This window comes from Cicer arietinum, chromosome 6, assembly GCF_000331145.2.
Source record: "Cicer arietinum cultivar CDC Frontier isolate Library 1 chromosome 6, Cicar.CDCFrontier_v2.0, whole genome shotgun sequence".
Lineage (NCBI taxonomy): Eukaryota > Viridiplantae > Streptophyta > Magnoliopsida > Fabales > Fabaceae > Cicer > Cicer arietinum.
In genome coordinates, this window is record NC_021165.2 from 38,283,508 (window position 1) to 38,301,289 (window position 17,782).

Genomic DNA, 17,782 nt, shown 5'->3' on the forward strand with positions numbered 1-17,782 from the left:
ATTGTTGTAGGTGAACTCAATCAACGGAAGTACATCATCCCAACTTCCCCTATCATCTAATACTCATGCTCTCAACAGATCTTCCAGGGACTGATTCGTCCTTTCAGTCTGTCCGTCCGTTTGTGGATGGTACGCTGAACTCAATCGTAGTTTCGTTCCCAATGCTTCGTGCAATGCTCCCCAAAAATGTGATGTGAACTTTGGATCACGGTCTGATACAATACTCGATGGTACCCCGTGTAACCTCACAATTTCAGCAATGTAGATCTTTGTTAGCTGATGTACCTTATAGGTGGTCTTTACTGGAAAAAAATGAGCGGATTTAGTCAGTCGGTCCACTATTACCCATATAGAATCATTCTTTCTCCTTGTTTTTGGCAATCCAGTTATAAAATCCATGGAAATGCTGTCCCACTTCCATTCCGGTATATCTAAAGGTTGTAACATTCCAGCAGGTCGCTGATGTTCCACCTTCGCCTTCTGACAAGTTAGACAAATGGATACATACTCCGCTACATGCTTCTTCATTCCTGGCCACCAATAATGCTGTCTCAAATCCTGATACATCTTTGTTGCTCCAGGATGAATACTCAACTTGCTCTTATGAGCCTCTTCTAAGATTGTTTTTCTCATATCTGTAATTCCCGGTACACAAATCCTATTCATTACATCACAAAATATTATCTGATCCAATCTTGAACTCTGTTGTCTTCCCTTGCACTATTAGGTTCCTCTTCTCTTGAATTAAGACGTCATCTTGAGAATTTGCAATGTCTTCAAGTAGTCCACTCGAAATCTTAATCATTCCGAACTTCAAAATTCCTGGTGCAAACTCTACGTTCCAATGTAGATCTCTAAAAGCTTCCCACAACTCTTGTTGTCTGGCCATAATTGTTGAAGACACCGATACACTTCTTCTACTCAAAGCATCAGCCACTACATTGGCCTTCCCAGGGTGGTACTGTAGTGTGAAATCAAAATCTTTGAGAGTCTCCATCCACCGTCTCCGGTGCATGTTCAATTCCTTCTGATCAAACAAATATTTCAAACTTTTATGGTCACTGAACACGGTGAACGTGCATCCATATAAATAGTGCCTCCAAATCTTCAATGCAAAAACAACCGCAGCAAGCTCCAAATCATGAGTAGGATAGTTTCTCTCATGAATCTTCAATTGCCTTGAGGCATAAGCTACAACTTTCTTGTGTTGCATCAGATATCCCAAAATATCTATATATATAAATTATAACTTAACAAATATCCCAAAATATCTAGATATTTGTTAAATTACCATTTCACCCGTAACGCATTAAATTCATCGTAAAGATTCACCGCAGTTAATTTAATTTATTTATCGACGAGTAATTTTAATCGGCATCAAAATATCTTTTTGATCATATAAACTCCAAAATATAATTAACTTTGGCTAAAACGCCTCCGAGCCAAAATCCAAAATACACAAAAATACATAAAGTATACTTTAAAATTATGGGTCTTACAATGTTTAGTGTTCAACATATAACAAGTACAACCAAATTGTTTAAAGTAAGAGATGTTAAGCTTTTTACATTTCCACAATTCATATGGTGTTTTATTCAATATAGACCTAATTAGGACTCTATTTTGAATATAACATGCAATGTTAATTGCTTCAGCCCACAGGTGTTTTGCAACATTCATATCATTTAACATGGTTCTAGCCATTTCTTGGAGTGGTCTATTCTTTCTTTCATCACAAAAACTTTCAAAGAACTTGTTTTTAAATTATCCTCATGATCACTAATAATTGTCACAATCTTAAGACTCTTTTCATTCATTATTTGTTTGCAAAATGTGATAAACACTTTATGGGATTCATCCTTACTTCTTAAGAATTTCTTTCCACTTAGAGAGGTTATTTTCACAGGCCTAAAGAAATCTATACGTAAGAGCTCAAAGGGCATTGAGGTAGAGACTAAGTTCTTAGGGTTAAAGAATTTTGTTTGTTTGTTTTCCCTTTTGACAAGCTTCACACATAATTTTAGTTTTGTAACTAAGCTTAGGTAGACCTCTGACTAGTTGAGGTTTATTTAGTTTTGAAAATAATCTAAGGTTTACATGACCTAATCTTTTGTGCCAAATTAGTTTCTCTCCACTTATTGGCATAAGACATCTAACCTCTTGTTTCTCTAGACTAAAAAGATTTATCATAAATATGGTTTTGCTTCGGACCTGTAAAGAGTACAGATCCATCATTTTGACTAATTGTCTTGCATATTTTTTGATTGAATATAATATTAACAATTATTATATCTTAACTGATTAATACTTAATAAATTATGCTTAAGACCTTTTAAAAACAAGACATATTTAATAGAAGTACCGTTAGCAACATTACCTTGACCAATGATTTGGCCTTTTTACTTTTCTCCAAAAGTCACTGTACCTCTTTTGCTCAATGTTAGTTATTGGAACATAGACTTTTCTCCTGTCATATGTCACGAACGTCCATTATCCAAGTACCATGATTGGTGTTTTAACTTTATTGCTGATGACATCTACAACATAGACAATTTTGTTCTTAGGTACCCAAATTTGGTTGGGTTCCGATTTGTTAGTCTTAAAAGGTTTCTTGTCATTCCTTGTATTTAACATGGGACAAGTAATTTGGAGTGACCTTTCTTAGAGCAAATAGTACACAACATATCAAAGCGAATATGTTTAGGTTTAGTTACAGTTTCTACAAAATCCTAGACCTCTTTTACCATTTCTATAACTATATAAATCACAGAAACATTTTGCTTCTTTCCATATCATTAGCAAGAAAATCATGAAATATTTTTTCATGCTTATCAAAGTTACATGTGATATTTTCAATTGATGTTAAACTATGATTATTTTTCACAGTTAGATTTTCAGCCTTAAGTTTAGCAATATCAGTATTCAGAGTTGCATTTTTTGTTTTAACATCAACACTTTGATTCTTTCAAACATTAATTTCTTCAATTAGGTTTGCATTTTCTTTCCTAAGTGTTTTAAGTTTTCAGGACATTTTTTTATTCTTGCTCAAGAAGCCATTAATAACAATACTTAAATCAGATCGAGTTATACTCTTCTTGCTCTTCGTCATGATATGATTTATCAGAATCATCCCATGTTGCCATTATACTCTTCTTATTGGGTCTAGAATATTTCCTATGATGTTTCCCTTTCTCCATATTTGGACATTCTGACTTGATATGACAGGTTCATTGCATCCATAACAAATGATGTTTTTCTTGTCATATTTATAATTCTTTCGTCTGCAAGATTTCTTGGAATATCTTTAGGAAAATTTCTTCTTTCTGTTGTGCCACCTCTTATGAATATTTATGGATATGAAAGCAAGTTCCTCTTCCTCTAAGTCTCCATTATGATCCTCTAAATCATCATCCTATGATTCTACTGTTGCCATCAAAACTTTCTTCTGATTGGATTTCCAAGCCAAGGCTGATTGCTTCTTCTTGGGCTCATCCTCTACAAGCTCAATTTCATTTGATCTAAGAGAGTTGATTAATTCTTCTAGCTTAAGAGTATTCAGATCCATTGCTTCCTGAATGATAGTGATCTTAGGTCTCCACTTGTTTGACACACTTCTTAGTATATTCTTCACATGATCAACAGTAGTACAACTTTTCTCAAGTATCTTTAATCCTGAGGCTAGAGTCTGAAATTTGGAAAATGTTATTTCAATGCCTTCATCTTCTTTCAGCTTGAACAATTCATATTTTTTTACTAGGAGGTTGGCCTTTGCTTCTTGAACTTGTTTCCTTTATTCATAGTTCAGAACCAGGCTATCATAAATATTCTTTGTTGTCTCCTTGTTGGTGCATTGTCAATCTCCTTGAAAGTGGTTGCATTTATCATGAATGTTCTGGACTTATTATGCAACTTGTACATCTTCTTCTGATCAATATTCATCTCCTTTCTTGGAATTCCAAAACCATCAGTATTCTTTGGAGCAGTATAACCATCTTGATACTTCCTCCAGCATCTTCTTCACTTAATCCAAACATGTTGAACCATTGGATCTTTCCTCAAACACAATAAAGTGCTCAGCCTTGAGACCAAGCTCTGATACCAATTGAAGTTGCAACACAAGAGAAGAGGGGGTTGAATTGTGTTTGACTATGTTGGTAACTTTTTCATTATTTGATTAACATTGGTTCACACTTGATGATTTACTTAGAGAAGAAGCAATAACAAAACTAAGGAGTGTAGGAATAAAGTGACACAAGTAATTTATCCTGGTTCATTACTAACTTGGCTACATCCAATCCATTTCACTTTGAAGGATTTAATCCACTAATACAACAACTTCAATTACAAAGAACTTGACCCTCTAAGCAAGTCTTCTCAAGTAGCCTGACAACCCTAGACTTTTGACAAACACAAACACTTTGACTCTACTAACCAAGTCTTCTCCACACAACCTGATAACCCCTTATTGTTGAAGGCACACTAACACAACTATCGAGTTTTATTACAAAGGTTTGAAACTTGAATAGTTGCTTATAACAAAACTGATAATAATTATAACTCTCATAATCTAAGAAAAAACACTTAGAAAATATTTCTAACTTGAACAAGTGTTTCTCTCTTTGAACTCTAAGATGAATTTGAAAATTTGAGCTTATGAGTTCTTATACTCTTTTATGATTTTTGATGATCTTCTTCTTTAGCCTTGAGTATCTATTTATAAATAAAATTAGGGATACAATTTAGTACTTGTTTAATTCTGAATTGTATTTTCATTTGTAGCTTGGTCAACAATAATCTTATTCAAAAATAGTTCCGAACAAGATTTTCTTTTTGATAATATGTTCTTTAGCCAATTCTTTGTTTTTGAATCCAATTTGAGTTGTTCTTCTAGGTTATTTATGTTCATATTTTGTTCAGATTGAGTTTGTAAATTCTTCAGATTGATTATGTTCGTATTTCCTTTAGATTGAGTTTGTAAATTCTTCAGATTGATTATGTTTATATTTTGTTCAAATTTAGTTTGTGAATTCTTCATATTGATTCTGTTTGTATTTTGTTCAAATTGAGTTTGCAAATTCTTCAGATTGATTATGTTTCGTATTTTTTTGTAGATAAATCCTGATCAAATCTTCTTGTAAATAATTCATTTCAACTTGTGATAAATCTTGATAAAATCTTCTTTAAATCTTGACCATATATTTTTTTCAACTTGGTCAAATATTTTCTTCAATCATAAATCAAAATCAAATCTTATTTTAGATTTTCTTCAAAAGCATTTTACTATATCTTATTTTCAACTTGGTCAAAAATCTCCTTGAATTGTAAATATGAATCAAATCTTATTTTAGATTTTTTTTCAAAAACATGAATCTTTTTTCATACTTTGTGAAGTCAAATATATTGTTCTCATGAAATACTTTTGTTAACATCAAAAGTCTAAGTATAAAACCAACTTGGTTCCAACATTGTTTACTTTGTCTCTCCAGGCTTTGAGAATTCTTCTTTAGCCTCTCCAAAATATTACCATTAGAATCCATCTTCAACATTTTGGTAGCCTACAGTTGAGGTTCATAAGTTGATGTACCTCTTCAGATTCCTCTTAGGCGTGAGAGGATTGTTGCCACTATCGGACTGATTTACATCAGTTCTATATTGTGTTTTAATTGACACAAAGTTTGTTTATGATAGTCTAACTCTCATTGAGAGGATGCTACATATCAAGTCCTATATCAGTTCAAGTGTATGAAGAACACTTTGACTAATTTTCATCAATTCTAAATAAATCTTTACTGATAGGATTTTTCATTCATACTTTTCTTTTGATATTTGCTTGGATTTTTTTTAGAATTCTTTCTTTAACACATTGCCTTGTTTTTCATTCTCTCTCACACTCAATTGATTGAACGTGTTTTTCTTAAATAGAGAGAAGAAGTGTCAATTAAGTACGTTGTTGTTGGTGATCTCCAATCACCATTTAAGATAGATCAGTCTTTAAGATGTATCCATATACACCTTCATGATTGATTTTTCGCATTATCAACTTAAGAGGGCATATCTCAAAGAATGTTACTACCAGAAGATGTCGCAAATACTTTTAGACAATTTAAAGGTTCAATATGTATACTAGAGGATATAAAGATTTTTCTTCTTCATAACATTGACTTGCCATCAGAGCATTGACTATCCATTGTATTGACTTTCTATCAAAGTCATACGATACAATGCTTGTGATAGTTTTAAGAGGCAGAAAATCATTTTGCTTGACATACCTATCAGAGGTAGAGGATCATTTTTCTTGACACTTATTAGAGCCGTACATTTATTTTGCTTGACATACACGTTAGAGGCAAAACATCCAGATTGTTGATTATATTAACGGATTCACCAGAGGCACATCTGAGAGCGTGTTCATCAGAGTGAGACATAATTGTCGTAGTTTCTTCAGAGTCACTATTATATTTATTTAGAAGATTCTTTATTCTTTGTTCATAAGAGGGTCTAACTTATACGAGAACAATGACTTGTATTTTTTTTTTTCCTTTAATGTTTTGATTTGGATCGTATATTGCAATACTTCTTATTGCTATATTTTTACTTTCTCTATTAGCAAACATGGTTACTTGTTTGTTAGGTTATAATATTCTTTGTGTTTAGAAACACTTAGATTATTATCTCTAATTTACTAGTAATTTATGCTACCATATAATAGATAGTCACCAATATAAGTCGTTGTCTTCTAACTCAATATGCACATTTATCAATTATACTTAGGGGATAATTGCTCTTTATTTGTTTGTTTTTGTTATCATCAAAACACCAATCATAGAATTGTAGCTAACACTACTTTTTCACTAACACGATCAAGGTTCTTCCCAACTCCTCAAGCCCTCTAATATTTATTTCCACCACAACATTTTGTTGTGGAGTGTGAGGTGCCGAAGAGTTATGATCAATCCTAATTTCTATACAAAACTTTTGAAAGGAGTGACTTACAAACTCACCCTTGTGAAAAATTCTAATAGATGTAATTTTCAAACTTAAAGAGTTTTGAGACATATTGGCAAGTTTGTCAAAAGCATTATAGGCTTCACTTTTGCAAGCAAGGAAAAATATCCATGTAATCCTTGAAAAATTGTAAACAATCACATAACCAATAATTTCCATGTATGCTTTTAATTCGAGAAACACCAAATAAATCCATATGTATAAGTTGCAAAGGCCTTTTTTTTTTTTAGAAATATGTGTTTTGATTTTAAAAGGAACCTTTATTTATTTATTTTTTTTTTTTTGCATTTTTGACAAGAATCATCCTCTTAGAGTTTTATATGCAAGCGTTCAAATTCATCCTCTTAGAGTTGGAAGGCACACATTCTTTACTTTATCTTCTCCTTTGTAAGAGGTTTGAAGTTTCTCCAGTGCCTCCTTAGTGGATATTGCATTTGAAAATTTCTCAAACTCATCTTCTTGCAATGCTTGGTAGATGAGGAATAGAGCTTTCTTGTCTCTATTTTTTGAATCCTTCGAAATATCTTTTTGTGCTTGAGTTAGAGAATTCTCATCTTGTGATTCCTTATAGCCTTTTTCAACAATCTACCAAAATCATGAGCTTCAAGTAGAGTCTTCATTTTGTTATTCGAATTATCATAGGTGTTTTCCTTTAGAAGTGGAACTTGAACCTAAGCTCTGATGTCACTTTGATGGAAAATGAGAAGATTACTGTGAACTTTTCGGAGAAGTTGAGAAGGAGAGAATATTTGAGAGATGAACACCTTTTATTATTTGACTTGTTTTACTTGCTTGACATGATTTACAAATGACAACTTCTCCTATATTTATAGGCTCCAAGGGAGAGTTCTATACAATTCATAAAATTATACACACTTCAAGAGAGAGCTCTACACACTTATCTCAACTACTAACATTTCTTTGGACACACTTCTCTCCCATATTTATACTACTCATCTACTTCTCTAAGATTTCTTTGGAAAAACTACCAATTAACTGATTGCACTTTCAATGGACCAAATCAAGTTTACAATCCAACATTGACTATTATCATGTGCAAGTGTGGGACTGTTGTCCATCTAATGTCTGTACCCCTTTCTCCATTTCATAGACAATTTTACTCTTAAATTTGTTTGTTTACTAAGCAGTATGTAATATGTATGAATGCATATTTTCTTTTTATGAGAATTGTGGGGGGTTTTTATGATATTATGAAATCATGAATTTTAGTTTTAGACCGATTCATTAAATTTAACCGTCACCAGTTTACTAGATTTTAAGAGTCACTTTTTTTTTCTTTCAAAAATGATTGCGAGCGAGATGTTTTTATTAAAGGCCAAAACAAATTGAGTAAAATGCTATTGTTTAAGGTCAAAATTGGATTGAGTAAAATATAAGTTCAAATAAAAGAGCATAAATTTTGAGGCAAATATTGAGGGAGATTCCTCGTCCCACTCCCTATATTTATAAAACTCCAAATATGTTGTTGTTGTTGATTTCAACTCTCTTCAGATTAATCAATGTGGACGAGATTTATCTAAATTGACCAATCCAAAAATGTAATACTAATTTGAAAATTTTCAGAATATTTTACACCTCCAAATTTTTCAGAGGTTCAAAATATTCCTACATTTACATTTTATGCCTCCATAATTTTAAATTCAGAAGTGTAAAAAATCCTGAAAAATTACAAGTTAATAATTACACATTCGAATTCACTCAAGATCAATCTCATCTAGAATGGTTAATCTAGAGGGTTAAAATCAGAAGAAAAAAAAAATAAATTGAAATTGAGAGCTTTAGAGAATGTAAGGAGGGGTGAGAGGAGAAACTCCTAATATTGAGTGTGTTCAAATTTAAGTTCCAAATTTAAATTTGATCAAAATTTTATGTTGATACAGACAAAGGTCAAAATTGGTTTGACCCAAATCGTCATGTCCCAAACTGCTGTTTACTGCCTAAATCAACCGAACACATCTAGAATTGAACTTGTCTAAATCGAATTGAAAATTGGTCGGAATTGAGACTACCTTTGGAATTGAAAATTCGATTTAGGTTGATTTGTGTCAGTTGCACCTAAATCGATCAAAACCAACCATTGATCAACACTATGTTAGATATCAAAATAGAGATTATATGCATTGACATATTAACTTGGTGTCTAACACCATTTGAATATGAAGTTGATTTTTAAACAAATTTCCAAGTCTTGTCAAGATTTTGAAAGGAAAAAGACTAGACCATACCTTAAAATGAACATGAAAATTTAGATATAGTATTTTTAAAGTAAACATGACTCAAACCTTATAAAATCTACTGTGACCAACTCATTTCCACCCTTATTCACAAAGGTGTGTATTCAACTCCTGTACCCCTATCCCGAGTAATATGTAGAGAGAAAATATTAAATGCTAAGAAATTGAAAGTAATGAAAAATACAAAGGTTTAGAATCAATTTTTTTAACCCTCTCACTTGTTTTCCACCAAATATAGAGATGAATTTTTTATTATCCTCTAATAAATTGACATCTATCATTATTGTATTTCTTCAAATATTATTTTCTACTAAATAACATAACTCTACGTAGAGACTCTATTAGATTTATTTGAGTTTAAGCTCGTTTGTTCTAACCTCAATGAACCCCTAAATTTAAATTATCTAAACTTTGTCTATCAAAAACGAAGAAGACATTGAAAAAAAAAAACCATCCACGAAACGGAAGTAGTCTGTAGTTGTATCTTGTTTACTTGTCACAAGATATTTCCATTTCTCATTTTCCTTGCAACAAGTTTCAATTTCAGACATAATAACCTAGGCCTTTGGATTTTCCTTTCTGCTACAAAAATTCTAAATAAATTAGGTTGTCCAAAGCTCTAATTTCTCATTAATTCTTTCAATTATTCTTTTCAATAATCGATTTCCAATTATCTCAAAACTTCAAAATTTTGATTTATTTTTTTGTTTCTTTCAACTAATCACCCACACCATCCATGGCTACAATGGTAGCTATGGTATCTTCTTCCACCATAACTCAACAACCCTTTTCTTCATTCACTCGTGGCTCAATTCCCATTTCAAATCTCACCCCATCACTCTCTTTCAAATCAAGATTAACCTTGTTGAATCCACAACTCCGTGCTGCTTTGGTTGAAGCAAGACCATCATCATCACAAACTTCAGTTTCTTTACCAATACCACCACCTAAAGATGGTTCCTTCAAGGTTCTTGCTCTTCCAATGGATCGTGCTGATGATATTCAAGCTGAGGCAAAAGCTTTGACTCGTGCTGTCAATGCGTCTGTTTATAGTCCTCAACTTATTTCCTCAAGATATGGTTCTAAACCCTTCAAGGTTTTGTTCTGTTTCTTCCAAAGTTTGAATCTTTTTGTGGGTTTGGTTTGTTTTTGTGAATTGATTTGACCCTTTTTTGGTTTTGTTGAGTAGATTTTTGGAAGGGCATTTCAGATTGTGTTTGGTTTGGGTTCTTTTGGGTTGAAGCTTTGGTGGGAGCAAAGAAATGGAGTTGGTGATAAGAATAGAAGGATTCGTGCTATTGAGCTTAGGAATATATTCACTAAGCTTGGACCAACTTTTGTCAAATTGGGTCAAGGGTTATCTACTAGGCCTGATATTTGTCCACCTGAGTATCTGGAGGAGCTCTCTGAACTTCAAGTATTGAATTCTTCACTTTTGGTTTCTTTTGATTTGTTTGGAGTTGTCTTTTAGATTCTGCTGTAAGTATAGCGTCTATGTTTTGGCAAACTCACGGTGTTCCTTGACAGTGAATTTGGCAAAATCACGGTGTTCCACCATGATTTTGGCATAAACTACACCTTGGACTCCAACAAAATCATGGTGCTACTGTGATTTTTCCAGACTCACTGTTAGTAGAATTTTGATTGGTTTGAGTGATTGGTTTCGTTATACGACATAAGATTAAGTTTAAGGAGCTGTTGGCCATTTAATTTGTGTGTTAGATTTCTTGTTGGATATGAAAAATGTTGATAGTTGATGCTATCCATTGAAAATATATTCACTGGTTCAGTTATTGATGTCAATATGCAGCATACGACTAACGAACTGTTGACTTTTTCGTGCTGTTTCGAATGACGGTGAGTTTGACAAAATCACAATGGTACTGTGACTTTGTTGAAGCACCAAAGTATATGTTTTGCTAAAATCCCAGTGACACACTGTGATTCCACAAAACTCCTGATTTCCTTTATAATATTAAGGAGCTGTTGACTATTCATTCACTGGTTCAGTGACGGATGTCAATGTGCAGCATAAGACTAAGAAGCTGTTGACTATTTCATGCATGTTTTGAATGGCGGTTAGTTTGACAAAATCACGTTGGCAAAGTGATTTTGTCGAAGCTCCACAGTGCAGCTTTTGCAGAAGTCACTGGTAAACCGTGATTCTGCCAAATTCACCGTGAATTCATCATGCATTCATTTGGTTGTTTACTATTACATAAGATTGAAGTGTTTGGTTTCTTGTTAGACATGAACAATGTTAATGCTAACCATTGAAATTTTTTATGATGGAATTGGATACTTAGGCTGCCTTGATCATTTATGTCCTTTACCTTTACCAGGATGGTTTGCCAACGTTTCCTGACGACGAGGCTTTTGAATGCATTGAGAGGGAATTGGGATTATCTCTTGACTCTATTTACTCTTCAATATCATCATCGCCTATTGCAGCTGCTAGTTTAGGTCAGGTTTATAAAGCTCGGTTGAAGAACTCTGGGAAACTTGTTGCTGTCAAGGTGCAACGCCCTGGCATCGAAGAAGCTATAGGATTGGATTTCTACCTAATAAGAGGTTTAGGGTTTCTGATAAATAAATATGTGGATGTAATCACAAGTGATGTTGTTGCACTTATTGATGAATTTGCAAGTAGAGTCTTTCAAGAGCTCAACTATGTGCAGGTTAGTTCTTGTCATACACCGAAATCTGTATTTTAGTTGCAGCGGGACATCCATTTTTTTTCCATGTGGGCTACCTCCCAAATGAGCGACTTAAGAAATCAAACTCAGGTTCTTTTCTTGGGGGAGAGTCGTGTTGCCAACTCTCCCAACACCATGATGGTACACATTTTTAAATTATATAAAATTTTTCTTTTGGGGATTGAATGTTAATTTTGACAGGTTCCTGCAGGAGGGACAAAATGCAAGGAGATTCAAAAAATTGTATGCCGACAAGGAAGATATCTTTGTTCCTGATGTTTTTTGGGACTATACAAGTGCAAAGGTACTAACAATAGATTGGGTTGATGGAGTAAAATTGAATGAGCAAGAAGCAATTGAAAGACAAGGACTAAACGTCTTGGATCTCGTAAACACAGGCATACAATGTAGTCTCAGACAACTGCTCGAGTATGGATATTTCCATGCAGATCCTCATCCTGGTAACCTTTTGGCAACTCCCGAAGGAAAACTCGCTTTTCTTGATTTCGGGATGATGAGTGAAACTCCTGAAGAAGCAAGATATGCGATAATTGGTCACGTTGTTCACTTGGTTAACCGAGACTATGAAGCTATGGCTCAGGACTACTATGCTCTCGATTTCTTATCTAGGGATGTTGATGTATCTCCAATTGTTCCTGCACTACGTAACTTTTTTGACGATGCACTTAATTATACTGTTAGTGAGCTTAACTTCAAAACAATTGTGGACGGTCTCGGAAATGTTTTGTATCAATATCCATTTAATGGTGAGATTATGTTAGGCTTTTCATTTTCTATGTCAGAGTAGTGATCTAGTTGTGTCCTAAGTTTCTTGCAGACACTGATCAGTTGATGTGTTTTTTTGTTGTTATTTCCTTCTTCTCTATTGACAGTGCCAGCATACTACGCATTGATATTAAGGTCTCTCACTGTTTTAGAAGGTTTAGCACTTTATGCCGATCCAAATTTTAAGGTGCTTGCAGCATCATATCCCTACTTTGCTAAAAGACTCCTAACAGATCCAAATCCATATCTAAGGGATGCTCTTATTGAGTTGCTTTTCAAGGATGGGAAGTTCAGGTCTGATATCTGCTACCATTTTAAATCCATCATTGTTTGAACTTGTTGATGTACAATAATTTAAGTTTAAATTCTCTGAAGGTCTTTGAACTATTTCGGGTTTTTAGCCAAGTCCCTGAATAGAAAAGTTTGTATTTGAATCCCTGAATTTGTTGGTCATTTTTAATAAGATCCTTAATTGGGTCATTTTTAAATGATTTGTAATCAGGTCCCTGAATTTAGGGACCTAATTAAAAATTATTTAAAATTTCAGGGACTTGATTAATAAAAAGTTAGTTTAAAACGATCTAATTAAATATTTTTGACAAATTCAGAGATTCAATTACAATTTTTTTTTAATTCAGAGATCAACTCTCTTTCTGACTAATTTATAAGCAAAAATACCCACTTCCACACTTAATAAAAAAAGTAATTATTTGTCAAAAAAAAAGAATTGTTATTAAGTTCATTTATTTTTCTCGATTTCATGTTTAAAATGCAATAGATATGCTCCCTTATTATAATTGTCATCTCTTCACAGCACTAAGAAATTAATTGAAGGGTATTTTTCGAATAATAAAATTAAATATGCCAATATGAATTGACATTTGCTTATATTCTTCAAAATTCTTCAAAATAGTTTAGGAACCTACAGAATAATTGAATCAGTAATTTATAATAAGTGTAGTTGAATATTCATTGTTTTTGGTCCAGTGCAGATGGAATAGGCTTGAAAACCTTCTAGTACAAGGGAGAAAAGATAGAGATTTTTCTGCTAAAGAGGCTTTACAACCTGTCCTTCAGGTATTGTTGAGTCCTGATGGTGAAGTTTTGAGGAATCTAGTTATCAAAGAAGCTGTTCGCGTATCTGAAGCTTTTACTCTCGGCACAATTTCTGACACATACCAGTATATTCCCGACTTTTTGAGGACCCTTGTCTTCAATGGCAATGCAAAGGAGCCACTTATGATGTCAGAAACCGAAAGGCAAAGCATGATTGAACTTCGAGATCAAGTGATTAGGATATGGAGGCTTCTGCAATCGTCAAATGATTTTGATCCATCTCTTTTACAACCAATACTACAGGTAAGAAACAGCGTTTGCAGTTCGCAACATCTTTGTATTTCAGTGAACCGTCCTGTCTTGTGCCTTTTTTTTCCTTATTTTATGTTGTTACAACTTAGATGTTTAACTCATAAAAACTACTTTATTATTACATGTTGGACATAATGAAGTAATGAACATAAACAAAATGTTTGGGGGAATGATGTGTAGGTCCATATAACTTGAGATTAGTTTCAATTTTATACTCTTCTAATGGAGAATTTGGAAATATCATGCCACCAAAATATAGCTAAATATTACTAAATCTCTCAATTAACATATAAACCTTGGCCAATGTTGGGATGTGACCTTGAAAGAGTTTTGACATTATGTGAACTAGCTGCAAAGAGGCAGTAGTCTCTCCACTTGTGTTGATAAAAATAATGTGAAGTTACAGAATTTTATGCAACTATTGGGAAAAATTCAGCTATTTGACCAAGTAAAGTAGAATGAAATTGTAAATAAAATAGTTTAAATGAAGGTTAAAATTGAAATAATCAAGAGCTACTCGAAAACTTGGTATCCCCTTTATATATGATGAAGTAATTTGTTTATGTCATTGAATTGGATTGAAACTTTTTCAGCCTTGGTTTTATTGAAATATGTTCAGTTGAGTTACACGGTGGACCACCTTCATAAGTAGTCCACCGTGGACCAATACGTAAAAATCATTGAAACTCTAATGACAGTCGACAACACTCTTCACATTGAAATTCTAACGACGGTCGACATCACTCTTCAGAATTAATATTTCATGACCCTTCTTGTTTTTATAGATAAAACAGTGATCTAATTGATGTCGTTTCAATACGAGATACATATTTGTTTTTCCTTATTTTTATGAAATTAGTATTATTTAAATCACTATCTCAGTCATGAGAATGAAATGACCATTAACGTCTACTTCTAAGAGACGACGTTTGTGGTCATTGAAGTTTTAAACATTTTTCAAGTATTGATCTATGGTGGACCGTGGTGCTTATTAGAATCCCATATGTTTATACTTGAAATTTTTACAAAATCATATTTAAATATTTACAGGTCCTTCAGCAACCTGAGGCACGCAGACTCGGTGGGCGTGTTGTGGGTGGAATCACTCAACGGCTTGCTGCACGCTTTCTACTGCAACTACTTGGAGCACCAACAACAGCTTCTACATAGATTTTGTATAACAGTAAAGGCTAAATAAGGCATGCATGTTTCCTATCAAGTTTGAATTAATTTTGTGATAATAATGTTTATTGAGAGATCTTAGAGAACATTCTTATTGTTTGAGTAGACCTTGTATCACACAATGATCTTTTTTTTTTTATCAATATACAATGATGTTCTACCATTGCTTCTCCTAATGTTTTTGTTTTGTTTCTTATTTGGTCAGGTTATTGTATACATGGAAGATAGGAGTTACTTAACACATGATTGAAAATATAGTAAGATGTTAATTCTTGCAAAATTATTCCATTCTCTTTTCTGTTTTGAATGCTCCAATTTAGTCTAAGAAGCTGTGTATATATACAATTTCGTCATTGCTATTGATGCGGTGATATCACAATCAATATCAAGTGATTGCAATATAACAAGCAATTGGTCAATCATTGCTCTTAGTTCTTACATACACATGTTGCTGTTTCTTATTCATAAATTGCGCATAGATATTTCAGTAAAAAACATCTTTTGTTTCTATGTATGAAACTAGAAATTGAAGGACAAAACATATATGCTTTTGGAGCAACCAAGACCCAATGCAGGTGGTGTTCAATAGCCAGTGCGATTATCGTGTCAATTTTTCGAAGCATCTATACATGCACAAAGGAAAGTACATAGACTCCTTGTCAATTACATTTCCCCATTTGGGTTATGAGCCTTTCATAACTGATTATGATCACAATCCAAATTCTATTTTCGCTGTACAAATCAAGATGTTTGTGGTTACTCTGATTAATGATTACAATATCTTTTAGAGAAAATTCGTATATAAATTTTTCTTGAAGCAAATAATGATATTAGATAATGGTATCCACATGAGAACGATTAATAAAATTAGCTACTACTACCTTACAATTTTTTTCAATGAGCACTAAGAAGGCCAATAGCTTCTTCAATGGCAACCAGGTATTGCTCGGGAGCACAAATTTGACGTTGTTGGCGTTTGGTAATTTGAATAGAATTGCTTTTAACTAATTAATTTGTTTAAAATTGAATTTGATATATTTGGAAATTAAGTGATCAAAGAGTTAAATGTTGTCTCATTGAAAATGGAAAATAAGTTTGAGAGTTTGATATAAAGAAAGTTTCTTAAGATATATTTTATATTGATGATTAAAAAGATATTGAAGAATTCATGAATGTTTTGTATATAAAACTGGTAGCAAACTAAATAAATAAATTAGTACTAACTATTTCTGACTATTTCTAACTAACTTTATTATCTCTAATAAAAATATATAGGTAATAGAGATAGAAAAAACTAACTACCAATTAACTATCTCTAATTCATTTTATTATTTCTAATAATAGTGTTTATGGATACATCACCGAAGGGTAAAGCAAAAATGGACTCATCAAACCTCGCCTCTAAAATAAAACTACTTGCAAACAAATCCCGTAATAATTAGTCACCGTAAATGAATTAAGGGTCTTACCGATCTAAAAAATTACTTGCAAATTAATATTTTTGGATGTCCATATTTAAACCGATTTAAAATAACGTGCACAGATCAGATCAGAATTTGGATTTCTTTTTCAAAATCAAACCAAACTACAGTCATAAATTTTATCACTTATTTATTATTTATTAGTATGATATATAGCATTTATATATTATTTCTTGATTTTTTTCAACTAATAATACTTATTACTTTAAGACTTTAAGTTTAATCTATTTTGTTGCGATTTCATGTATTTTAAATATAATCGATCATTGTTATTTGTAATATTAAATTTAAGTATATTATATGTTATATTTTACATCAAAACTACTATTTTAACCATCGAATAACCATTGTTTTTTTAAGGAAACTAATCGTTGTTACTATTTTACAATTTTTGATAGAAATCATAAATTAGCGAAAAATATATTGAACACTGAACAAATTGTTTTACAATATAATAAGATTTATATAGTTAAGAAGAACAACTAACTAGTCTATCTAATTAGTGGAACTAATATTGTATATAATATCTTGCTGCAAGTTAAAATGTGTTAACTACACTTTTAACTTAGAAAATACAAAAAACAAAAAAAAAAAAAAATGCCAAAAATATATTGAATATAAAAATATGAAATACCATAAATGCATCGGTTAAAACGAACATGAAATGCCGATGAACTTAGAGAGAAGGAAATTTGCTTAACCATCCATCATCTTTATGGATAGAAGCTAAAACGCCAATTAGGTTAAAAAAGAATTATATTTGCTTAACCATCCACTATTTTTGTTCATGTATAGAAGCTAAAACGTCAATTAGACTAAAAATAATTATATTTCATTAACCATCTATTTTTGTATGGATAGAAGTTAAAATGTCATTTAGACTAACAAGAACAAAATTTTGCTAAATCATCCATATTTTTTTATAAATAGAAGTTAGAATGCCAATTAGACGAATTATAAAAGAAAGAAAGATTATATCACTAATTTTTTGGTGTTTTTGAATTCTTTT

The 17,782-nt window shown here is 32.3% G+C and overlaps 1 protein-coding gene and 1 pseudogene across 2 annotated transcripts; one reads left to right on the forward strand and one right to left on the reverse strand.

Moving 5' to 3' along the window:
• Positions 1-7,341: 7,341 nt before the first annotated feature.
• LOC140920725 (uncharacterized) lies at positions 7,342-8,109 on the reverse strand (annotated as a pseudogene).
• A 1,505-nt stretch (positions 8,110-9,614) lies between these two features.
• LOC101496456 (protein ACTIVITY OF BC1 COMPLEX KINASE 3, chloroplastic-like) lies at positions 9,615-16,086 on the forward strand. 2 transcript variants are annotated; one of them, XR_190066.4, is made up of 9 exons: positions 9,615-10,356; positions 10,450-10,677; positions 11,603-11,938; positions 12,168-12,723; positions 12,850-13,036; positions 13,735-14,101; positions 15,161-15,309; positions 15,498-15,549; positions 15,816-16,086. XR_190066.4 is itself a non-coding variant. In XM_004506416.4 (8 exons), the coding sequence occupies exons 1-7, from the start codon at positions 9,997-9,999 to the stop codon at positions 15,278-15,280; spliced, it is 2,154 nt and encodes a 717-aa protein (XP_004506473.1). In that variant the 5' UTR covers positions 9,615-9,996; the 3' UTR covers positions 15,281-15,309; positions 15,498-15,730. The 2 variants fall into 2 exon arrangements, 1 of the variants encoding a protein (XP_004506473.1); XM_004506416.4 differs by lacking the exon at positions 15,816-16,086 and having other exon boundaries at positions 15,498-15,730.
• The last annotated feature ends 1,696 nt before the right edge of the window (positions 16,087-17,782 follow it).